General features: G+C 38.7%; 3 protein-coding genes across 3 annotated transcripts; 1 reads left to right on the top strand and 2 right to left on the bottom strand.

Annotated features, from left to right (window-relative positions):
• Positions 1-19,121: 19,121 nt before the first annotated feature.
• Positions 19,122-20,307, bottom strand: LOC120430590 (40S ribosomal protein S14-like). Its single transcript, XM_052706976.1, has 2 exons — positions 20,302-20,307; positions 19,122-19,681 (listed from the first exon to the last, which is right to left on the bottom strand). The coding sequence occupies exons 1-2, from the start codon at positions 20,305-20,307 to the stop codon at positions 19,229-19,231; spliced, it is 459 nt and encodes a 152-aa protein (XP_052562936.1). The 3' UTR covers positions 19,122-19,228.
• Positions 20,308-21,049: 742 nt separating this feature from the next.
• Positions 21,050-22,724, top strand: LOC120430592 (NADH dehydrogenase [ubiquinone] 1 alpha subcomplex subunit 10, mitochondrial-like). Its single transcript, XM_039595698.1, has 3 exons — positions 21,050-21,212; positions 21,357-21,612; positions 21,673-22,724. Exons 2-3 carry the CDS (start codon positions 21,364-21,366, stop codon positions 22,636-22,638), a joined length of 1,215 nt encoding a protein of 404 aa, XP_039451632.1. The 5' UTR covers positions 21,050-21,212; positions 21,357-21,363; the 3' UTR covers positions 22,639-22,724.
• Positions 22,725-22,756: 32 nt separating this feature from the next.
• On the bottom strand, positions 22,757-24,340 carry LOC120430593 (nuclear speckle splicing regulatory protein 1-like). The gene is made up of 2 exons (XM_039595699.2): positions 24,092-24,340; positions 22,757-24,033 (listed from the first exon to the last, which is right to left on the bottom strand). The coding sequence occupies exons 1-2, from the start codon at positions 24,100-24,102 to the stop codon at positions 22,863-22,865; spliced, it is 1,182 nt and encodes a 393-aa protein (XP_039451633.1). The 5' UTR covers positions 24,103-24,340; the 3' UTR covers positions 22,757-22,862.
• Positions 24,341-25,564: the final 1,224 nt, after the last annotated feature.

Here is a 25,564-nt window from a genome sequence, read left to right as displayed (position 1 = left end):
GTCGACAACAAGAATCGAACCAGAGACCTTTAACATACTAATACAATGACTTAACTGCCTCGGCCATCACAGCTTGGCGAACAAGGAGTGGTCAGATGTCGATGTATGGCACTTGTTGGAAATTTATTGTTTCAATTAACAAATGAACTCATTTGTTATGGGGGTGTGAGTTGGTAGCATTGTTCTCTCGATTTTGGCGCAGAGCCCTCAATGAATTTTGAGGGAACGATTCTCTCGACTCGGAATTTTGGGTGTTCGAATCTGCAATAATTCATAAGGGTCGTTATATCCTTTCCCTTCTTTTATTTATTTGTTTCTTTAATTTTTTTCAGTTTATGTGTCATCTATAAGGTCGACTAAGGCAAAAAAAAAACCGTGATTCGATTATCCACAGAGACATTTTTCCAAGACCTTCTGGACTGTATATATTACCATATTTTAGTTTTTTTTTTTTAGACAAGGATACCTGCTGGTGCATCCACAAGATACGTGATCAAATAAGAAATTCGTTAAAAAAAGTATTCTCGGAATGACATGCTTTTGCCAAAATCCTATGTTTTTCATAAGTTCAGATTAATTCACGTTCAGCATGTGTTTCTCGAGATAAGTGATTTCACGCGCACAACATCAACTTTGTTCTGTGTGTGTATGTTTGTGTGGGTGCTGTTGGTTGCAACAAAGTTTGCTTCGCAGACGCTGATTGCTTTTGGAATCTCTCATTACTGGAGAAAGTTTAACCTCACGTACACAACAGCGAGCTCACCTGTACTGTCGTGTTTTTCTATAGCCAACAACGAGGACACCAGAGTCGTCTGATGCTGAGCTGACGGCCTGCAGCCTTACTCTGGCAAACATATCTCATTTATTTTCTCATTCACGGTGTGGTCTAAAATTTGGGATAACTTCTAGTTTGAAGGGAAAACACAGCATTGTTTTTTTTTTGCAGTTTGAAGAGAAAACGTTGCACCTGTGGGTGGGAACTGATTGTGCATGATGCGAAAAAAGGAGGAGTTTGCTGTGCCACGTGCAAACATTTTCGCACAAACACACGTTCACATCAACCTCAAGTGGTTTCCATCTAGTTTGAATTTGCAGTTTGGTGCTACCTTTTTCACACGCCCCTAAAAATCACCGGTCTTGCATCATTTTTTTAAATTTGAGGTTGGCACGTGCCAACCCTTTGCTATAATTTGTACAAAATTGTACAAAGATGTTTGCAACAGAATCTGGAGGTGAGAACTAATCCATATTGCACTATTTTTTTGTCTTATAAAATATTTAGCTATTTGTTCATGTAAGATAATGCCTAAAGGCAAAATTTAAATGGATAACAATGGTGACTTCGCCTTTCAATTACAAAAAAAGTAGTCAAAAAAGTATGGGGGTATTCACTACCAACCCACACGAAATCGGAAAAAGTTGACCCGACCCCTCTTCGATTTGCGTGAAACTGATCACGAATGCGAGGTCCGTTTTTTGATATCTCGTGACGGAGGGGCGGTACGACCCCTTCCATTTTCAAACATGTGAAAAAAGAGGTGTTTTTCAATAATTTGCAGCCTAAATCAGTGATGAGATAGAAATTTGGTGTCAATCCTTAAGTAAAATGAGATACCCGATTTGATGGCTTACTCAGAATTTTGAAAAAAAAAACATATTTTTCATCGAAAAAAAACACTAAAAACGTTTCAAAAACTCTGCCATTTTCCGTTACTCAACTGTAAACAACTTTGGAACATGTCATTTTAAGGGAAATTTAATGTACTTTTCGCATCTACATTAACCCAGAAGGGTGATATTTTCATTTAGTGCAAAAAAAATTATTTTGAAATTTCGTGTTTTTTCTAACTTTGCAGAATTTTTTTTTTGGGTGTAACAATGTTTTACAAAGTTGTAGAGCAGACAATTAAAAATATTTTGATATATAAACATCAAAAGTTATCGCGATTTCACGAAAAAAAAGTTCTGTAAAAGTTGGTTGATCATGGCCGTTTATGGTCACCCGCGACAGACACGGACAACAAAACAAAGAGAATCGCGAAAAGTAACTTTTACAAAACTTTTTGTCTTAAAATCATTCTTAACAGCTAAAATCGGTTGAAATAGCGCGAAGTTATGAAAATTGAAATTTTTGGAACCACCCTAATGACCAAACAACAAAATACGGGTCTAATTATGTCGGCCAAGGAACCTTCAGGCTAATATTGAGCTCAACCGGAGAACTGTTATTTTTTTGGTTTTTTATCAAATGGAATTGAATTCAGAAAACATTTGTAGATCGGACATTGTTATTTTAGAAAAAAAATACTATATAATGTGAGAAAGGCACCATTATTATTAATTAAGTCATATAATGATGTTGTTAGCTACAAATAATAACTCACAAAAACGAATAGAAATGTTTATCAAACTAAAACTTTTTTTCACTAAACCGGTCTTTATAAGCCTACGATTTATTGATTAGCTATTTTTATGCCATATAGTCTTGGTCGTAGTCCTATTCACAAATGCCCTAATTACTCACCTGTCGAAGACAAGAACCTCAGCCCCAGTGGGTGGCTGCTGAGAAACCTCAGTCGAAGAGTTCTCCCTATTCTGTTCCAATTTATTTTGCTTTCTTTGCACAAACGAAATGGAAAACCACAAGTTCATTTAAATTTGCCAGGAAATGGCTGCTGGATAGTTGAAGAAATGAAAAGGTGGGGCAACGGCATTGTCAAACTTCGTGGGGAGTCAGCCAAAGTCCGTGCGGCAGCTTTCGAGCAAATTTATCCTGCCAGAACTGGATGTTGTGTGTGCGAGGGAGGGAGGGAGGATGTACCTATGTATGTGATTCGGTGCAGGCAAAAAGAAGAAAACTTTCCTTAAACAATTCTTCAAGTAGAACAAATTGAAATGTCATTTTCATTTACATTTTAGATTAAACCTCGTGTAGTAGTACGAGTACATTTGGACGAAAATGCAGCCACTAAATCCGCATATAACAAAGAGCAAAAAGGATGACAATGCACGAGATCCCGATTCAGGTCCTTGCTAGCTTGAGGCAGAGTTTAAATATTCTACTCCAGAATCCAACAAGCTCCATGTCTACCGCAAGGCAAAATGCAATGAAATGCGACTTGGATGCATCAAACCAAAGACATTCTGTACCTTACCTTTATTTCTTGAAATGCTTGCTGGGCCGGGGAAACCTTACTTAAACGCTCTATCCATGAAACGAGCGCTTTGCCTCCCTGGAGCTGAAACTTGTGTTTCAAGACAAAATGGGAGTGCAAAAAAAACACAAAGTCTACAATATATAGTTGGCATCTGGGGGGATCAAACGGGATGACTTAGTGATTAGAATCAGAACGACAGTTTATCTCAATTTCAATCAGGATCATCAGAATCATGGGAATTAATTTGACTAAGTCATTTATTTATGCACCTGCGGTGCTTTGCAAGTCCATTGGACTGTAGCTGTACTGTGTTGCATTCCGTAAAATTGCTACGGAGACCATTCCTGGAATGAACAACTCGAACCAATTAGGATCATGAGTTAGTGGCTGAATTGTACAGTAAATCTACGTAAGGCTATTACATGTTTTAATGCTTTGTCCACAAGAAATTCATTGTTTCACTATTTATACAAATAGCCATCTAAAATAACGTCTACAGCAATGTTTCTCAACCGGTTCCCCAGGGGGGAAGAACAAGGATTCAATATATAAATCATTATTTGACAATTCTATGCAACTTATAGTTTCTTTGATAAGTAAGGACGACATTAGTTTTTTCCAAAAAAATAATTTTTCAGGGTTTGACATTTATGTGAAGTTAAACATTTATTGAAACAATATTTCTCAGCCATTTGTATTTTTTTTTGGACACGAGCAATAATTGGACAGTTCTCCAGAAAAAGTTGGGTTTAGTTTAGTTAGTTGTCTTTATAAACGAGCTTTTTAGCCATAAACGCTGGTTCCGCTCGGAAAAGTTGGGATTTCAAATATTATTTTTTGCAATTCCGTCGTGAAACTAATTACTTTCCCTGTCATTCTTGAACGACGAAATAGCCTACTTTTCTGTACCAAAAATAACAGAATCGAATAGTAACACTTTTTAAAATAAATGCTGAAAAGTTCTACTTTTCAGCACTCACATGGGTGCTGAAAAGTTGAACTTTTCAGCACTTGTTTCGAAAAGTAACACTTTTCAACAATTTTTTGATTTAAACGATTTATTGACAAAATACATGAAAATTTGACATAAAATTTCACTCAGTTTGTGTTTTTTGGAATTGCAAAAAATGTTGTATGGAACTCGTTGCAAAACTTGATTTTTTCAGCACTCTTCGTATTTATCCAACTCGGTGAACCTCGTTGGATAAATGTACGACTCGTGCTGAAAAAATCCTCTTTTTGCAACTTGTTGCGTAAATTACTATTATAGTTTTCGATTTTTTTTTTCATATTTTGGGAATACTTTTTATTAAAACTTGCTGTGAATTTTTGCAACCTTTAAGCATGCTTACAAAAAAACTCGTAATTTTCAAGTATTATTTTTTGTGAGTTTTTGTCCTTTTACAAACATTTTAAGCATTTTTTCATATATCATTTTTTTAATGGATCAGAGTATTAGCAGAACACTGAATTACATATTAAACATGAGCAGTTTAGTGAAAATAAACAGAAACAAATTTAATAAAACTGTCATGAGATATTTTTTGTGAGATTTATTTAATCAAATATGAACAGTTTAAGACAAAATATTGAAAATAAAAATGTCTGTGACTTTTAATTCATTCAAATAAGTTAAAAATAAATGTAAGTGTTGAAAATGAACTAAACTTTAGATATCTTTAAGTAAAATTTGCGTTCTGATGAAAATGGAAAGCAAATGTAAATCACAGCGTATTTTAAAAATCAAACCTGCGATGTCTGGACTATAGCTTATTTCGTAGTTTACACTTTAATTTATAATGAAAATTGCAATCTTTCTGTAAACATCTAAAACTTGGGCATTGAAATCAATAACTTTAAAATAAAGGTACGAATAGGAGGGGGGGAATGAAGTCCTTAAAAATCAGCCAAGGGAGGTATGGAACGCAAAAGCTTGAGAAACACTGGTCTACAGGGAGACATGAGCCCGATATACAGTATGTAAAAAAAAGTATTTACACCCCTTGGCACTATGCACATTTTGTGAAGAAACATGTAAACAATTTAAAGTTTGACAGAAACCTAGTACTACGTTTTGTTCAAAAACTCATGCCAAACATTTTGCTACAAAATGCTCATGAAAAGATGATTTCCATAAAAAGTTATATAACAAATACTATTACAGAAATCAAAAAAGGTGCAAAAAAAAGTTTGTACACCTTTCGAAAAATTAACATAAATAAAGTTATTTGTTGACAAATCACCATAAATCCAGTCTCCCAAAAACGTTGGATTTATAGAAAACCTAGATGTATGGGTATCAAAAGATCGGAAATGTTATGCCCTTTCCGAAGCCACATAGGTTGACTTGTGAACAGTGGACCGGTTCGGATGCCGGCGGATTTTCCGACGACGTAATTCCGGGTTGGTACGAAATTTCAACGAAAAATCTATCCTATCGATACAAAGACCCCCAAAACGGTGTTATACCCCCTCCTGAATGTTTATTTAGCAATTTTATGGGAATATATTGACATTTAGTTAAATTAAAAGTTTGCAAAATTAGGTTTAGATAAGTTTTATATAGAATTTCCAGAGTTATATAAACTTTTATAATAAGTAATTAGTGTAACCTTTTGAAAATCGGTTTCAATAAAATCATACTCGAACCACACCAAACCAGCTTGATTAAAGGAAGATTGTAAAATATTGTCAGTAAATGTTTAAATGTGCAGTATTTGTTGTTCTGTGTTTACACTTTGAACATATAATATTTCATGTTTATTGAGCGTCCAGGTTGGTGTCTTTCAGATTTAGGAGTTTTGTTATTTATTGAATTATTTGTTATCTGTTATTTATTACCTATTAGCATGCAATTAAATAATTCAAATAGTCGACTTTAGGGAAAAAGGCCTTTTGCATCTGATACACCAACCCATATGAACTTTGTTATCCCCACCCCTGCGAACACCATCATCACCCCGTACGTCAGTGTCATCGAGCTGTCACCGATCCCTGTGGCAAAACAGGAAACAGTTCTGGAGGGAACAGCTAGGCGGCGCATAAATACGGGCGCAGACGATGGTGTCGGCCTCTTTTGCATTTTGGTCCGGAGTGGTGAAGACCAGTGATCGCCCCGCTTGATCGTCCGTCACCACACGACACGGGAAGAAAGTTCGCGTGTGTAATTGAAAAATCCTAATTAAAATTACACAAAAAAACATTGGTTACGAAACAGTGAAGTGCCACAAACAAATTAAAACCAATAAGCCCAAAGAGTACGGATCGGAGTGTGACAGCACCACGGACGGTTAGACGTACACCACAACACGTTAAAAATTCCTAACCGAGTTAGGTCCCTCCGGTCACCATCGTACGGATCCGAGCGAGCGTGGTGCAAGAACAAGAACCTGCAGTGAAGTGTAGTGAAGTGGTCGGGACTGGCCGCACGAAGCACCGCGGTGCTGAGTGCCAAGTGGCACACCGTCAAACCTGTTGGCCAGCCCCCGAGTCAAAGACTCCCCAGTGGTACCTCGCTCGGATCGACCACTTCCCCCCCTTTCGGTCTCCTTCTGAGACCGCGCCGACACCAATCTGTGGCCCTCTGGGGCGAAGCCAAGAAGAAGACGCCCTCTCGGCGATCCAACTGGACCCGCCGTTCGTTCCCTCCTGTTCCGGAACCCGACCAGCAGCAGCAGCCATGACAGCGACGCAACAAGCCGGCCACCGAGCATCAGGATCCCAACGATAAAACGCATGCATGCAAGTACCGTACACAAATACACGTTAAAATTGGATTCCCCCGTCTTTCCCTTAATTTATTACCCCTAAAAGTTCTTAAAATTATTGAAAGTCTTAAATAAAAAGTTAAAATGTGGTCTCAATCAAGCTGTGTTTGTCCTATTTATTTAAAATCCTAAATATTAGTCTTTGGTTGAAAATTAGTGTGGTTCACGTGAGTATGAAATGTTTGTCTTTGTGTGAGAAATCTCCGGGTAGATACGTGTGCCGCCCTATGGAGCAATCCCCCTAAGGGACTCCATGTGCTCGTCTCATATATTTAACCCCAGAATAGTTAATTACTATCATTAGTAAACTTTATATTCAATCCAAATTATTTTTTTAATCAGTCAAGGATGCCTATTTGGAGTTGGGAGACTGGATTTATGGTGATTTGTCAACAAACAACATTATTTATGTTAATTTTTCGAAAGGTGTACAAACTTTTTTTGCACCTTTTTTTGATTTCTGTAATAGTATTTGTTATATAACTTTTTATGGAAATCATCTTTTCATGAGCATTTTGTAGCAAAATGTTTGGCATGAGTTTCTAAACAAAACGTAGTACTAGGTTTCTGTCAAACTTTAAATTGTTTACATGTTTCTTCACAAAATGAACATAGTGCCCGAGGGGTGTAAATACTTTTTCTTCATACTGTATGTATACAGCAATTCCCCATGAATTGAACAACATGAAAAAAAACAAAAATGCTTGGATCGGGCTCAAAGTTTTTCTGGGGGTTCCCTGGCCGAAATAATAAGACTCGTAATTTTTGTTTGGCCATTAGGGTGACCTACACCGTGTTAGGGTGGTCCGAAAAAGGCCATTTTCGTCGATTTTCGCAAAAACCGATTTTAGCTGTCTTATACGCAAATGAAAGGTGATAAGTTGGCCTTTCAAAGAAAAATAGTAAGAAGTTTCAAAAATCTAGTGTAACGTAAGAAAAGGTCGCATGAAACTTTAAAATGCCGTTTTGACGGTGTCTGGACCAAAGAGCCTATGTCTGAAAATATTCCTAAGACAATTTTACAAAACATAATAAAAATGGGAGAAGTTCTGGATTCTGAGATTTTTTGAAAAAAAACGTGTTTTAGGACGCGCCGCGTGCTAATATGGAAAAATGACGAAAACGGGAAAAAAATCTAAAACTGTAAGAACTTTGAAAATTCAGCGATGACCTATATTATGTTAATTGAAATACGCAACATTTGATACCCTAACATATATAGATCATCACTGAAATTTTAAAGTTATTGCAGTTTTAGAGAAAAAAAGTTGATTTTTTCTCGTTTTCGTCATTTTTCTGCGCGTGGCACGTCGAAAAACTTAGTTTTTGTTTTCAATAAATCATATCTTGGAAACGTATGGTTCGACATCGCCAATTTTTTTAGATGATATGTGAAATTTTCCGAGGAATCCGATAAAAATATTTTCCAACACAGGCTCTTTGGCCCAGACATGGTCAAAACTACATTTTAAAGTTTCATGCGACTTTTTCAAATGTTTCTTTTGCGTCTAAAACAGCTAAAAGCGGATGAAATGGCGCGTGGATATGTTTTTTTTGAAAAAAAAAGTGGTTTTTGGTTTCTATATCAACATAAATGTGTCAAACAATCAAGTGCAAATCATCATTCTTATGTAAAATTGTCTGATCTTTACGATAAAAATATTTTCACATTTTTAAAATCTGACCTAACATTTGAAAATGGCCAAAAATGCTTTTATAGCGGAATTGGGGATAAATGGACCCTAGATGATTTTTGCGGTGCAAGTGATTATTATTACTGGATTCCTGGGACATGTTCACATAAGTTAAGTGCATTTTGGATGGCCGCATAAAGCCTCCGCTCTAAATACAGACCGATTTTCAAGAAAAAATGTAAAAAATGGGGAATTGGGGCAAAATGGACTCTTTGCCGTTTTTTGCGGTGGATGAAACCATCACCAATCGGATTTTTTTACATTAGAAACACTATTTTTCTTACCAGGGAACCAGCCGCGTTCAATTAAGTCCGATTTTGGGTTCCATTTCGCCCACTGTGCAGCGATTTCTTGGGGCTTTTCTTCACCCTCTCTGGATCTTTTTGAATGGAATTGCTGTTTATATAGGACGTAAACAAGAAACACTAAAATAATCACCAAAAATCAGAATCAATTCGGATCGTTTTGCACCCTTCGACAAAGTTGTAGGGAATTAAATTTCCTACAAGAATCTCACACTTGGAAAATCTTGCGCGAAACCCGTGCCACCTGGCAGAAAAATACTTAAACGATGTTTTTCTGCATACATTTTTGCGATATTCTCAATATAAACTTCAGCGATAAAAAGCGACTCTTGACACAATTGACACAGATACTTATCTTTGCCTAAGAAATCAAGTAGGGTATCCCTGATGTCAATGTTATATATGATCACCTACACAAACCGTGATATATTTTTTTTAAACAAAAGAGAAGTTTTCTCCAATCATATTTTAATTTTAATTTTGTCAATTTTGTTAATTTTGTTACTTTTGTTGATTTTTGATTTTGTTAATTTTGTTAATTTTGTTAATTTTGTTAATTTTGTTAATTTTGTTAATTTTGTTAATTTTGTTAATTTTTTTAATTTTGTTAATTTTGTTAATTTTGTTAATTTTGTTAATTTTGTTAATTTTGTTAATTTTGTTAATTTTGTTAATTTTGTTAATTTTGTTAATTTTGTTAATTTTGTTAATTTTGTTAATTTTGTTAATTTTGTTAATTTTGTTAATTTTGTTAATTTTGTTAATTTTGTTAATTTTGTTAATTTTGTTAATTTTGTTAATTTTGTTAATTTTGTTAATTTTGTTAATTTTGTTAATTTTGTTAATTTTTTTTAATTTTGTTAATTTTGTTAATTTTGTTAATTTTGTTAATTTTGTTAATTTTGTTAATTTTGTTAATTTTGTTAATTTTGTTAATTTTGTTAATTTTGTTAATTTTGTTAATTTTGTTAATTTTGTTAATTTTGTTAATTTTGTTAATTTTGTTAATTTTGTTAATTTTGTTAATTTTGTTAATTTTGTTAATTTTGTTAATTTTGTTAATTTTGTTAATTTTGTTAATTTTGTTAATTTTGTTAATTTTGTTAATTTTGTTAATTTTGTTAATTTTGTTAATTTTGTTAATTTTGTTAATTTTGTTAATTTTGTTAATTTTGTTAATTTTGTTAATTTTGTTAATTTTGTAAATTTTGTAAATTTTGTAAATTTCGTAAATTTCGTAAATTTTGTTGATTTTGTGAATTTTGTTAATTTTGTTAATTTTGTTGATTTTGTTAATTTTGTTAATTTTGTTAATTTTGTTAATTTTGTTAATTTTGTTAATTTTGTTAATTTTGTTAATTTTGTTAATTTTGTTAATTTTGTTAATTTTGTTAATTTTGTTAATTTTGTTAATTTTGTTAATTTTGTTAATTTTGTTAATTTTGTTAATTTTGTTAATTTTGTTAATTTTGTTAATTTTGTTAATTTTGTTAATTTTGTTAATTTTGTTAATTTTGTTAATTTTGTTAATTTTGTTAATGTTGTTGATTTTGTTAATTTTGTTTATTGTCCTTTTTCCGACTCAACCAAACATTTTCGATCGAGAGGCGTGCGTGCAAAATTATGTGCTGATTAATATATTTTGATGCAAAATAGGTAGAAACTTTATTGTGGTTAATAGATTTCAGATGATTACTCTGTAGCATCAACACTCAAAAGAAGACTAAACTTAAAAATATGTTGATCGAATTTGATTTTACTGGATTTAATATGAATCAAAGAAATGTTCATGTGTCCGTTCGTGCTGTCCAACAGTTTTCAGATAAGATAAAAAAAACTTATCCAAGACGTAAAAGAAGAGCCTTTTTCATTCCCACACTTCCTTAACCAATACGAAAAGCTTTCAATCCTCACCGGAATTGAATCTGAATGAGGAAACGAAGAATTCTTTTTTTTTCTTCTACATGTTCGATGCGAATCTATATGTAAATGATGTTTTGTCAATTTTCCCTGCATTTTCCTCTGAGCCGGTCGAGCGTTTCGATATTTTCTCGAAACTGGAGAGTTTTCTTCTTTATTTTTCTTGTTCAACACACTCTTGTTGGGTGTCTGATCGCTGCTGAAAAATAAGTTTTCCCCTGCTTCGATTGCATTGTTGGATTTCACTCTGGAGTACCATCGCTCTTACTGCTCGCTCACCGTCAGGAAGTTTTAGCAATAAACATAAATTCAATTTCTTCAAATGCAAATTTCTGTGACCATCAAGCACGTGTGTGTGCGTGTTTTTGAGCGGTTTCAAATAGGAGACAAGTTGATCAGGAACACATCGGTCATTGATGAGAGGAAGTGTGAAGTTTTGTACCAACGATGATGGACATTGTTTTTTCTATTATTATTTTGTCCGCCATTCCTTTTATATCATATCATGTTCAAATTACCATATTGAAACAAATTTGAATCGAGAAAGTAAACCTACGCGTGTGTACAATGCAATAGGGTTTATTACCCATTAGTCACTAATGATTAGTAGACACCTTTCCTATATAGTGGACCCTCTGATTGTTTATTGATGAAAAATTATATAAAATCACAATTACAAGTAAAACTATCTGATTATTTTACTTCAGTAAATTAAAGTGATGTAAATTTAAGAAACTTTACTAATAAAAACCTGGGACTGCTCAAAAACATAGGGGTCCAATGTAGGAGTACAAAACTCCTAACTTTTCCTAAAGCGGACCCCTATTAATTTAACCTACTGAAGAAAATTTTGTAATTGAGCAATCTTTTTTCTTTTTTTAACCCCTTCCCGCCCAGAGCAAAATCGAGATTTTTTACGTTTTTCCCCATTACTCGTAACTGGATGGACCAAATTGGACAAAATTTTAGTGGTTATTAGTTAATATTCTATATTAACTAATGCAGGTTGAAGCAGGTTGAAAAAATGAATGGTAACAGAGAAATTTAATTTTGAATTCAAAAATTAGTGGTGCTCTGGAGTAACCATGGGCGTTAGAGGGTTAAGGTTGTTTGTATGTTAAAAGTACCAAAGTCTTTCTTCTGTGGTTGGTTGGCAATACGTCGTAACAGCCATCGTGGCCTCCGACACTTATATGATTTTTTTTTCTCTGAAGTAAATCTAAATTTCATTGTTTTTTCAGTATTTACACCTTTAACATGATTCATAAATTCTATTATTCTATTACTTTTTTTTAAACCAATCCGCCATGGGTTTTCTATGCAGATAGGGCCTTTTGAAAAAGTAAGCGAGAGTTTATCGAGAACCGATAAACGTGGCCTTTTTTAGTGAATTTTTGAACGAATTGTAAAATATCACAACTCGACATTTTGAAAGTTGATGTCGATAAACGGTTAAGTTTCATAAAGGTATGGTAGATGTGGGCTCCCTGAACACGCTTCAATCGACAGAATTTAATTTTAAGTCTTTTTCTGCGAATAAATATGTTTTAAAATTTTGGATAAAATGCTATGGAACTTAAGCAATCATGCGCCTCCATTTCCACCCCTTTATTTTTGCTACCCTCACAGATACACGTCCATTCTGCCAGTAACGGGGGGCCCACCTATAACATTTTAGCATGTTGAAAAAATATTAAAGAAGTTTAAAAAATTAATATTTTTTTGTAATTTCGGGTAAGCTGCGTGAACTGCGTATTACATCAGAGAGTATGGTAGACCACTTTACTGATATATTGGGATATTCTAGGTCATTCGAGGACTTCCTAGAGTTAAAACCTGTTAATTTACCGCTGTAACAAGCAACAGGTCACCGGATTTTGACCCCGGATCATACCCGTATTCTATCAGAGAGTATGGTAGACTACTTTGCTGAAAAAATGGGATGTTCTAGGTTATCCGAGGACTTTCTGGAGTTAAGTAAGTTGGTAACAAGCAAGAGGTCGTAGGATTTTGACCCCGGAACATATCTATATTACATCAGAGAGTATGGTAGACTACTTTAATGACACAATGGGATGCTCTAGGTCATCCGAAGACTACCGTAATCTGGGGCGAATCGGGACTACAGTCTGAATAGGGACAGCAGTTTTTAAAGCACTTAAAGCTTTTAAATTTGGGAATGGATGTACACATTTTGTTGTGTGCTCCAACATGGTTAAAACTGCTGTCCCAATTCGCCGCATGTGTCCCGATTGACCCCAGTTTACGGTACCTGAAGTTAATACCTATTGGTCTACCGCTATAACAAGCAAGAGGTCGTCGGATTTTGACCCCGGATCATATCCGTATTACATCAGAGAGTATGGTAGACTACTTTAATGATACAATGGGGTGTTGATCTACTGCAGTAACAAGCAAGAGGTCGTCGGATCATATCCGTATTACTCTCTGATGTAATACGGTGTAAATTTAATAAGGAGATTGGGGTTTACAGTTCACATGGTCTTGACTTTTTTTTTCAAATTATTGATACTTATGAAATATTTAAATATTGACCAATGTTGAACATGGGGAAATTCACACTTCCTAGGTACTGAGCCAATACTTAGCTATTGATAACTAGATGTCAGTTGAAAACGCATCATGCTGATATGTATCATTAACTTAGGCCTTTGGTAAAATAGACGTTTTTCATAGAAAAATCATATTTTTAAACTTATTTCGATATGTAGCGATAGTTTTACCGACGTTCGGTTTTACACTTTTAGAATTTTTTGCAGGAAAAAAATGTTTTGTTTACATTTTTGACTTTGGACCTTTTAAATTGTTTTGCTTGATATGTCTATTTTCGTTTGCTTCATTCTCTCTCACTTTTACACATCTAAGGGCTTTTGTTAAATTGATTTGGTTAACCGCGGTGGATTTTCTTGAAATAATTCGAACTGTCAAAAATCCACCAAAGCATCTACCGGTGGATACTTTTCTACCACAGATTTTTGTGCGATTAATGTGGTAGATGCTTTGGTGGATTTTTGACAGTTCGAATTATTTCAAGAAAATCCACCGCGGTTAACCAAATCAAATTTGGTACTAAAGCCCTATCTCAATTTTTATGTACAACGGTAAAAAACACGATTAAAAACCATTTCTGATCACTTTTTTTTCATTTTAATGCAATTTTTTTTGACAAGACAACATTTTTTCGATGGATCAACTATGGTCCCCTTTGAACGAGCTGTCAAGTAGGAGCTTTGCTGTCAAGAAGGACCGCGAGGTTAATTTTTCAAAATTGATTTAAAAATACATTTTAAATACTTTGTGGTCGTACAAAGGGTCATTGTACTCAGAAAAATAAGCTCTATCGCTGTAAACAATAATATCAGCAATCTAAGCTTCATTTTAGGACCCAATTAACAAAAGCCCTCTAGTGTGTTGCCTGTTAATGGGGAAATAAATCCAACAGTGCAGTGTTGCTAGGATCACCATTAAGGGTTCATCCATAAAGTACGTCACGCTAAAATCAGCCAAAATTTACCCCCCTCCCCCCTTTGTCACGCTTTTCCTATACTGATAACACGCAATGTCACACTTTCTCAGACCTCCCCCCCCCCTCCCCCCCTAGAACGTGACATACTTTATGATTCACGCCTAATTCAGCTGCATTTCAGCAAAGCTATAGCAAATGTTTTTGAGCTGATTTGTTCTGATCTTAGCTGTTTTATGACTTTGAGCGGTTTTGGTTGAGGGTACCTGGTTGGTTGTTGGGATGTGGGATGCTCCGGACTCCGGGGCTTCCGCGCGGCCACTCCTGTGGCAGGCGGTCCTTGGGGTTGATGGCCGGATCCGGGACGGGTTCCGGTCGTTCCTCGGCACGACTTCAGCGGCTAGTCGTCGGACCACTGGGTAGGTCGCCGACTTCGGGGAACCGGATTTCTCAGGCGGTTCTATGGCCTTTCTCCGAAAATCACACGCACGGTTTAGTTTAAAAACAACTTTTATTTAAACACGACTCTTTATTTAAGAAAAACTAACTAGTCTAGTAAACTTTGTTTAATATTTTATGTAAAAACACAACTTGTTATTCGTCGTCGAGGAAGGTTTGCGTGTGGGTCTTCGCGGAGTGAAGCGCTGAAGCGTACTGTTGCGCATGCTGGATCGCAGAATCCTCGAAGACTCACCAGCGGAGATCGCGGTCCAGTTTCTCTCTCACCTCTTCTCTCGTGGCCTTCGCAGCGAATAGAGCTATCTAAGCCCGATCTCACACACACCAGCACACCATTTGTTTTGCTGGCTGGTACAAATTTTAACCTCACTTTTTTTTTGTGTACGTACACGCAATACATGCGCACTAGCGTGGCTCACGGATATATGAAAAAGACAAAAGTGTTCAATTTCGAACGCCTCGACCGAAATTTTGTAGCATTACAACCGCAGAAGCTAGCCTGAAATTTTGAGCGCATTTTGTTAATGTTTAGTTGTTCCACTCTTAATCTGAAGTTATAAAGAAATTTCAATAAATTTAATTTATTTATTTTCAACTTTTTAACTCTTCTTCGAGAAAGTTTTCCTATGCCGTATGATTTTTTTCAGAATAGAAGTTTCTCATAGGTTTTGATCCGGGGAACAACTTTGTAGAACATCGCAAAGCGCTAGGAATTAATCCCGGAAAGATACAGACAAATTTTTAGAGAACGTTGAATTTTGTTTCCGTACTCCAAAAAATATCCTGTATCTTTTCGGGATCAATTACTAGCGCTTTGCGATGTTCTACAAAGTTGTTCCCCGGATCAAAAACTATAAGAAACCTGAGAATAGGAAATTTTGATTGGGTTTTGGGAAACTTTCTCTATGAAGAGGTTAAAAGTGAAAATTTCCCATAGTAAATTTTTAGAAGTTCCATACTAACTTCAGGTCAATGGTGGAAGTACTAAACCTTAACCAAATACGCTCAAAATTTCAGGTTATGTTCTGGGGACATATTGCTACAAAATTCCGGTCGAGGCGTTCGAAATTGAACACTTTTGTCTTTTTCATATATCCGTGAGCCACGCTAATGCGCACGTAGATAACTCTATTGGCGATCAGAGGGATCTGCCGTTCGCGGTTTAGAACTCTCGGTCCACACGGTCCGAGGGGTTAATAGAAACCAAACACTGATGAACAGCTAATTTATCTTAATGCTGGATGGTTACTTGGGTAGTCGAGGAATTAAAACCGTTTATGGTAAACTATAACAAAACTAGAAAAAAAAATTCTATCCATTTTAATACACTCAATGTTTACATTTCTATGGTTTATATGAAAAGGTCATATAAACATAGGAAATCCTAAAACGTATAAGGCATTATAGGACCTAATAAATAAAAAAAGTCTAGAACCGTTAAATTCGTATAAAACACTTGCATAATCTCGTTTATAGAGGTTTCTACGTGCGCATGTATTGCGTGTACGTACAAGAAAAAGATAGAGGTTAAGAGCGAGTCCACGGGCATACCCCATTGTATGGGACGTCGTTTGGACCTCAGCAATCTGCCTGAAATTTTCAGGGGTTGTTGGTACATATAAAACTAGCATCTGGCCAAAATATGAGCACTCTAGGTTAAAGGAAAGCGGGGCACATCGGAACACAAAGTTTGAAGGTTCAAAAACGTCAAAACTCTTAAAAAGGCTGCAACTTAGGCAAAATTCAATTTAATTTCAAAATTCAAAATGCATCTAAAAGGGCTTAAAAATGCAACAAAATGAAGGGAGAAGCATCCCAATTGGTTTAATCTTAAGGGAGTTATTGGCAATTTGGTGAAAAAATAGCATAATTTTCAAACTCAAATAAAAAAGTGTTCCATCCAACTCGCTACGACCTGCAGCTTGTAGAGGACATCTGGGATTACCATCTGAGACTGAGAACGCTTTGGGTAAGGCAGTTTAACATATTAAATGGACACTTTTACATTTAGTGAATTTTTTGGTTATAAATATTTGCTCGGGGGAACCTTTAGATCCCATTTGCTGGCGATAATTTTATCATACTCGTGTTCCTGAGACAATTTCACAATAGAAACATGCATAAAAATGTTGATTTTTATCCATTTTAACTCTTAATAAAATGAAAGTTAAAAAATCTTCGTTTCACATTTATTGAAAATCAAGTTCGTTTCCAAGGATACTAGATGACACCAGAAAAAAGCAGGTTCTTAATTATTTTACTTTCATTTTTGAAAGGGTTAAATGGACGAAAATAAACATTTTTATGCATGTTTCTATTGTGAAATTGTCTCAGGAACACGAATATGATAAAATTATCGCCAGCAAATTTTGCCTAGGTTTAGATTTTTGACGTTTTTGAACCTTCAAACTTTGTGTCCCGATTTGCCCCACTTCCCGTTGACCTAGAGTACACTCAAACCCCGATGGTTTGACACCAACTGTTGTCAAACGAACGGGGTCACTTTTTAGTTTGACACCCCTTTTACACGGAGTTCACACACACTACCAAACGTTTGTTATGATAGTGAGCGTGAGCGCCGTGTAAAAAGTGACAGTTCGTCACTTTTTAGTTTGACTTTGACCAACCAACGGGGTACAAACTAAAAAAGTGTCAAACGAAAAAGTGACCAACCACCGGGGGTTGAGTGTACTCATATTTTGGCAAGATGCTAGTTTTATTCGTACAAACAACCCCTGAAAATTTCAGGCACATTGATGAGGTCGATGCGAGATGGGTATGCTTTGCTCGTGGACTCGCTTTTAAATTTTGTCCGGTCAGCAAAATCAGATGGTGTACTAGTGTGCGTACGCGAAACGTCATAAAGTCATATAGTCACAGCACAACATTGAATCTTAGATTATTAATTACCTAGATGTCTCACTTCGGGATTTTTCCATACATCCAGTTGGCGACACCCCTTTAGCGCTCCGAGCGCCACCACAGTCAAGTTACAGGTATTGCGCGTATCTAGATAATATCAATTTCAGTGATTTTACAAAACACCTGGGTTGTATGACCGCATGACGTGCGGCCTGTTAAAAAAAAAAACAAGATCATAGCAACCGTTACATTTTCTGTTCGATGGGAATATCTGTCATTAATCAACTGTTTTCTTATTCAGTTGACTATATCCTGCTAATCCAAAGAAAATTGCTGTCCACACGAAGGTTTGGTTTAAAATTGATAAATTTTATTGTTACTAATAATTATTCATTTGTACAGCTAAAATGTTATACCCTGAAGACGATTTGATTACAAATGCACATTGAACTCAGCATCCGATTCATCGGAAAACGAGTCGAGCTACGGGAAACCTGAATTTCTACTGGATCAATGTGATGATTCGTACCTCGTGAACCACATTTTCGCGCGTGATCGGTCGGTGAAGAGACGAACAACGCAAACGAACCTTCCGGATCTAAACTAAGATCGGTTTCCAAGAGAAAGGTAAATGATCTGTTTCAGTTGGTAAAATGTTGAAGATTGACATTGTTGTACGACTTACAGAATGGGTTGTCTGCATTGAACGAGCCGTCAGGAAGCAAGAGGCAAAAGGAAAAGCCTTCGACGTTTAAAGGCGAATATATCCGAATATTTAACTTCATTTCAACATTTATTTCATGTATCAGAACAATAAAAACTAATGCTTAAGAGTCTTATTTAAACCCACACTTGGATCAAAGTGACCCCCCGCAAAGTATCCACATTTCCTTAAGATCTTGGAGCAAAGCTCGATCGGGCTGTAGAAAGGTGCATATGCTGGCAAGAGAGATCATCGCATCGCATGGTGACAATGAATCCTCGCATCGTCGAGGATCCAGATCGAGTACACTCCTGGATGTTGCATAACGCAGCCCGATGTAGCAAACGCTCTCACACACTCGGAAATCTTTACCCTAGTGAATGTACCTCCCACGGAAAACTCGAGCAATCCATTAACGCCCAGAAAACTCAGCCTCGGAACATGACCCGCTCACCAATAGGAGCGTACCCCTTGGTCCTCAACTGTCCTCAATATTCCTCGGTTGAAAATAAGAAACTCTTCAAGAAACTCAAATTATGAATGTCCCAAAAAAAAATACCACCTTGCGAGGTTCAGAATCGATATTTTTCTCAAAATGACAGATGTTGATGAAAATTATATTTGAAATAATGAAGATAATCAATGCTTGCTGTACCATTTCAGTTTCAGTTCAGTTAGTTTATCTGTCATGCGGCTGTCATGCGACCATTTTTGTGCGGTCATACCAACGCCAACAAATTCTAATTATTAACGCCCGCAGTAATACTAAATTGGTAAACAAGATCGTAGTACTCATGACACTTTCCTGTTTCAAATTGGTTTTTCTTCTTGACAACAAAGTGTCACCAAATATTTTGTTCCGAATTTCTTCAATTGTTACATTTTTGAGTGTGGAATGGAAATTCGTACAGTGCCACAAAAAGGACCGCGGTGACCTAGCTTACGGCGGGTCGAATCGGACGGGATTGACGTCACGTCCTCGATTCGGCCAATTTTCATCGACGAACAGGCCATGGCACGGAGTGCCATTTCCTCCTTAGGCAAATTAATGCGCAGCGCGGTGATCCCCAGCAAATAAAACTTCTCGGCGACATCCTGAGCAGCGTAGGGCAAGACTCGTCGTGATTGACCTTGACTTAAATGCCGCCGTAGATCGGTTTTCTTGCCAGACAGATCTGTGACGTTGACAAATGTGTCGTTGAAGCTGGCGTAGATGTGGGCCAGTCCGGAAACGATCCAGCCGTCGCGATCCTTCTGTCCGTGTGACACCTGGACCTCCTCCTTAAAGGTTTTCTTTTCTTGTGGGGAGCCATGCACATGTTTATTGGGCTAGCATGGCCGCCCGGGTGGTCATCCGAAGCCTGAAAGTGACCTGGAATTCAAAAATAACCCCGAGCCGTGATAGGAGTAGATGAGCAAACAGCATAAGCATAAGTCAATGAATTTGTCAATGTATTGTGAAAATCAAGGATTATTTAGCCTGTAAACAATCTCCTAGCTTTGCCTTAACCATTTATTTGAAATTGTTTACAAAAAATGTCTTCCTATTGCACTATTTCTTGCCATCTCAGCGACAGTTGGCACCTCGGTTGGCACTGCCGTTTGAGAAGCGAGTTGTGGATGGCTTCGTGGGTCGCAGCGACATGTGCTGGTTGGCAAAATCCGGCATGTGCTTCTGATTGGCATCGCGCTCTCGTTCCTCTTCAATGAACAAGCAGCGATTCTTGGGCTACTGGTTCTTGTTGCAGGCTTCGCCACAGTTGATTCCACCAGAAGTGGTCCCCTCGGAGCTTTTTCTGTTGGAATTCTGCAGCACCCAGGTCGGTCACTGGAGAATTCGGCTTCTTGTACGCGATCGAACATCAAGTTGGACGGAACACAACCCGCGGGGTCTGTGGAAGTTGGATCTTTGTGATGACAATTTGTATAAAACTTGTAAATTACCTCACCTGCATTTGCTGACAAAATTTAACTACAAACATCAGGATTTTATTTTCGTCCATTTCGTTTGCTTCATTTCCATCCAATACTCCATCGATTCTGCTTTCATCGCCGACCGCTTCACTGAGGTTGTTTGGAGTATCGATGCTACTGCTGATGGCGAGATCGACAGATCCAAATTTTGGTTAACTTCCGGACATAAGATTTGCTCAATCGACAATCCACGGAGTTGGCGATTCTACGACAGGTGAAAACGGCACGAGAATTGACAGATACAATGTCAACAAAATTAGTGGTTCTTAGGTTGCTATGATATCGAACTAAACCCACTCAACACTGAACTAAAATTCGAGGGAGCAACTTTTTCAAACATTCCCGAAGGGAGCGTTCTTTTATTACGTAACGCGAAAAATCGGACTTTTAGACCCCCTCCCCCCCCCCTCGTAACAAAATTTCCATACAAATTTTAAAAAATTTGTATGGAGCGTAACACGGCCTCCGACCCCCCCTCCCCCCCTACTGCGTTACGTAATAAAAGAACGCTCCCGAAGGGGAAATTAGTACCTGTGAATTGCCACCAGGTGTAAACGTGGCGTGGCGGTAGTGTCGCCAGCCCCAACAGGGGAGTGGCATATCTATATATTATTAGTCTATGATTGAATCAACCCCCGTTTAAAGAAATTCGCAGTATGGAAATCCCATTCGGAAACGATTCCTTTCGAACAATTCTGGCAAACACCGACTGTCAACATTTTTGACACTTACAAATTCTGCTCTTTTTTTGGCCCCGCACAGAAACGAAACGAAAACACTGCGCTGTCAAATTGGCAGCAAATTTTCACGATCCTTCGCCATTCGGATGTTCCCTGTGCTGTAGTTTTACTGCCAGTTTGTACGGATAAAATCGTCGGAGGTGCAGGTGAGGACCTGAAAGCAAATCAGGTTGTAGTGGCCTTTTACGGAAGTGGTCACCAGGCGCGCGTTTACGGGACTGGTGGCCGTGAATATGCCGTCTAGTTTGCTTACGTAATTCCCACTCATAACAAAGCGCTCTTTTTTGTAGCATTACGATGTCCGGTGTGTTCCGAGTTGGCGTCCGCTTCCTAAACCGGTCGACGCCGGTGAAGCCGATCCTTGAGTCGCGGGTGTGCGGTCCGCTGACAATCAGTTCATGCAACATTTCCGGTAAAACGATGCGCGGTTCGAAGCTGAGCAAGCCGGCACCGTTCCCGTACCTGGAGAAGGAATATTCGGCGTTGCAGGCGTGCAAGGACGTCCTGTTCAAGTCCACCACCAGCCGGTTCGACGAGAATACCAAGGTGGGTGGGATGATGAAGTGTATATGGGGTTTTGTGTTGATTGTTTCGGGTTGATTGCAGGTCGTTGTCGTTGATGGACCGATTGCTGCGGGGAAGTCCGCTTTTGCCAAGGAATTGGCGGGGGAGTTGGACATGAAGTATTTCCCGGAGGCTACGATGGACAGTTACTACATCAACTCGTACGGATACGATCTGCGGAAGCTTGATCCGCAGATGCCGCCGAACATGCAGAGCTTCGACGTGGCCAAGTTCCTGCAGGACCCGAAGCACCGCAATGTGGCCACCTTCCAGCTGCGGATGTTGATCCAGCGTTACTCGCAGTACATTGACGCGTTGGCCCATTTGTTCTCGACCGGCGAGGGTGTCGTTCTGGACCGCAGCGTGTACTCGGACATGGTCTTCGTTGAGGCCATGTACAAGAACGGATTCCTTTCGAAGGGCGCCCGTTCCGTGTACTACGAACTGGTCAAGAACACCTTTGCTGAATTGATGAAGCCGCATTTGGTGATTTATCTAGACGTTCCGGTCAACATCGTGAAGGATCGCATCAAGAAGCGCGCCAGCCCGGCCGAGGTCAACTCGCCGGCCTTGACCGACCAATATCTGCAGGACATCGAGCACATCTACAAGCAGCAATATCTAAAGGACATCAGCACGCACGCCGAACTGCTCGTTTACGATTGGTCCGACTACGGAGAGACGGAGGTCGTCGTCGAGGATATCGAGCGGATCAACTTTGACCGGTTCGACAAGGACGACACGCACATGCGGGATTGGCGCATGGAAAACGAGGAAGATTGGACCGAGGCCCGCGCTCGTTACATGAACAAGCCCGACCTGATGAACTACTTCAACGTGCCGCGGTACGACGTGCCGGAGTTGATCATCAGCCCGGAGGACTTTAAGGCCTGGTACGACATCTGGTCGGAGGCACCCGGCATGAAGTACCGCAAGGGCTACAACGACGAGTGCGGCGACGATGGAATCCTGACCAAGACCAAGCTGGACTTCCGCAACACGCTGTAAACAGTTCTGTGCTCTAGTTTTTGGGAAAAGCTGTCGATTTACGATTCGAGCGGCGGCGGTTAATAAATTTCGATGCTAATTATGAATTTCTTTGGATTTATTGGTTTTAAAAGGACCATTTCACTGACTACAATTACAAATCTTTATTATAAATGCAATTAGCGTTTACAATATTTAAAATTAAAATTTGTTACAATTTCATGTCCACAATCAATACCCCGTCCTTAACCCGACTCCCTCGCGGCCTTTCGCTCGTAATATCTTTGCTGGGCCGCCTCAAACACCTCCCCGACCGTGCGCTTCTTCCAGATGTCAATCTTGGGCTCTTTTTTCTTCTCTTCCTTCTTCTCCTTCTTTTCGCTCTTGACCACCTCCCCCGAATCGCCCTCAACGTCCCTTTCCTCCTTCACTTTGGCCCCATTCTCAACGCCACCATTCGCCGACTGCCGATCTTCTTCGGGCTTGTCCTGCTTCGGCGCAGATTTCTCCGCCGACGAAGCCCGCTTCTTTTTCCGCTTGCCGCCCTCATCGCCATCGGACTCGTCGCTGCTGCTGCCATCGCTCTTGGAATCGATGCTAAAGTCCGAATCGGCATCCAGATTAGACTGCAGGTGCACCTTCTTGGAAGAATCGTTCTTCTCGTCCTCTTCGCCTTCGTCGGAATGACGCTTCCGGTAGCGTCTCGATTTCGACGAACCTGCCGCATCTTTGCTCTTAAGAGCTTCCCGCCTTGCGCGTTCCTCATCATCGGAACCGCCCTTCTTAGATTCATCCTCCGGATCCGGCTTCTCCTCCTTGACCTTTTCCTCCTCCTCCTCCTTCTTCTCGCCACCCTCGCCCATCTTTTGCGAATAAATGTGCCGATAGAACCCGCCCAAATCCTTCTGCTTCGTAACGTCCCCGATCGACTCCAGGTACTCCTCGCGCTTCTCCTCCTCCTCCGCCTTCTTCATTTCCTCCAGCTTGGCCCGGTACGCCGACGTCACGAACGATTCCTTGTCCTGGAACTTTTCCCCTTCGGCTTCGCGCTCCTTCTGGACCTGCCGCTCGATGCGACGTTCCTGTTCCTTCTTGCGCTTGTCGGCCGTCTCCAGCAGCTTGCCGATGTACTTGGGCTTTCGCTCCTCCTTGGACTTGTCCACTTTGGCCTCCTTCCGCTTGTTGTCCATTTCGTCGTACAGCTCGTCGTACTGATAAACGGTCGGATCTTCGGCCAGGGCCTTCTGTTGGGCGGCCCGAGCCTGCCGTTTTTGAGCATCGCCCAGCTCCAGATTGACAGATTTTTTCGCGTCCTTCCCGTCGGAATCCGAGTCGCTGCTGTCAAAAGCCGCGTGCTTTGTGAGGCCGGTCTTTCCGGTGGCGGCTTTGTTGGCTTTCGGATCGATTAGTCCGTATCTGGAATTTAACAATCGTTAGAAACAAACCATGTCGAAACCCCGTACAAAATAGTTACTGCTTCTCCATTGCTGCTGTTTGTTGTTACAGATTAATACAAAAATAGTTTAAACTTGGTTTTTTTGGCAAAAATTGTTAAAATTTTACAACCCGCTCTGAAAACGAGACAAACACGATTTTGTTTTGTAGAAATAAAATAGGTATGAGAAATGCAACCGAATTTAACCGAAAGAAACTGACAGCTTGGTCGAAAACACGCTCATATGAAACTACGGAATTACTCACATTCGAGTTAAATCCAGCAAAACAATGTAAATGGGCCAAAGCCAAAGTGTAAACGGAAGCAGGACGAGCAGGACAGACTGTTTGTTTACACGCTTTTGCCAAAGGACTTTGTGAGTTGCGTTGGAAATTTTGAACGGTGCGCGTCCCGGTCATCACACAGGATTTTCGTTGCTGTTTCCGTCTTTGTGCAGGGCAGTGTGCTTGAACGAGCAAAGGGCAATTGGGTCCTAAAATGAAGCTTAGATTGCTGATATTATTGTTTAAAGCGATAAAGCTTATTTTTCTGAGTACAATGACCCTTTGTACGGCCACAAAGAGTTTAAAATGGATTTTTAAATCAATTTTGAAAAATTATCCTCGCGGTCCTTCTTGACAGAAAAGCTCGAGGAAAAGCTCCTACTTGACAGCTCGTTCCAAGGGGACCATAGTTGATCCATCGAAAAAATGTTGTCTTGTCATTTTTTTTTTTTGCATTAAAATGAATAAAGTGATCAGAAATGGTTTTTAATCGTGTTTTTTACCGTTGTACATAAAAATTGACATAAGGCCTAGCATAGGGCTTTAGTACCCAATTCCTAGGGGTTGGACAGAATTAATACTTTTATTATTCGTTAATCTATAAGGCTTTCTAGTCAGAAATTTACCAACACATTCAAAGTATGTTTACATGACAGCTGGACGTTTGTTTGCATCAGGTTTCCTATCTCTTTCTAGCAAATGTTTTTTGGCAGGCGACTTCTAGCTGTTTTTTTTGACTGACTGCCCGATGTGTCAGCCAACATACTTCGCAGGGCTGTGACAGCTACAGCTCGATCATTGTTTGCATCAGGACACTGTGACGAGGAGTTCGTCATTTTTGAGTTAAATTATATTTTTTTCACTGGGCCTAGAAAGCCTTATTGACGGCGGTTTTGATAATATCAAAACCGCCGTCAATAAGGCTTTCTAGGCCCATTTTCGTTAATAGAGTAATCTACGTACGTATGTATTGCGTGTACGTACACGAAAATAAAGTGAGGTTAAATTTTGTCTGCCAGCAAAATCAAATGGTGCGCTAGTGTGCGTATGCGAAACGTCATAAAGCTCTATACTTTAACCATCAGTTGAGCTGACGTTCCCACCGTGTAGTGTTGTACCTCGGGCAAATTTGACAGCTTTGATTTTTCAAAACATAAACAGGTGTTTTTTTCGTTTTTTGTGAGTCAATCATTTTTATCTTGATTTTTACTTTAAAAGGAATCTAAAT

Source organism: Culex pipiens, chromosome 2 (genome assembly GCF_016801865.2).
Source record: "Culex pipiens pallens isolate TS chromosome 2, TS_CPP_V2, whole genome shotgun sequence".
Taxonomy (NCBI): Eukaryota; Metazoa; Arthropoda; class Insecta; order Diptera; family Culicidae; genus Culex; species Culex pipiens.
Note: the sequence above shows the minus strand (reverse complement) of the source record. Positions and strands in the feature narration are given on the sequence as shown.

Coding starts and splice junctions, on each gene's coding strand:
- LOC120430592 (XM_039595698.1), top strand. CDS start 21,364: ATGTCCGGTGTGTTCCGAGTTGGCGTCCGCTTCCTAAACCGGTCGACG. Junction 21,613..21,672: donor GGTTCGACGAGAATACCAAG/GTGGGTGGGATG, acceptor GGTTGATTGCAG/GTCGTTGTCGTTGATGGACC.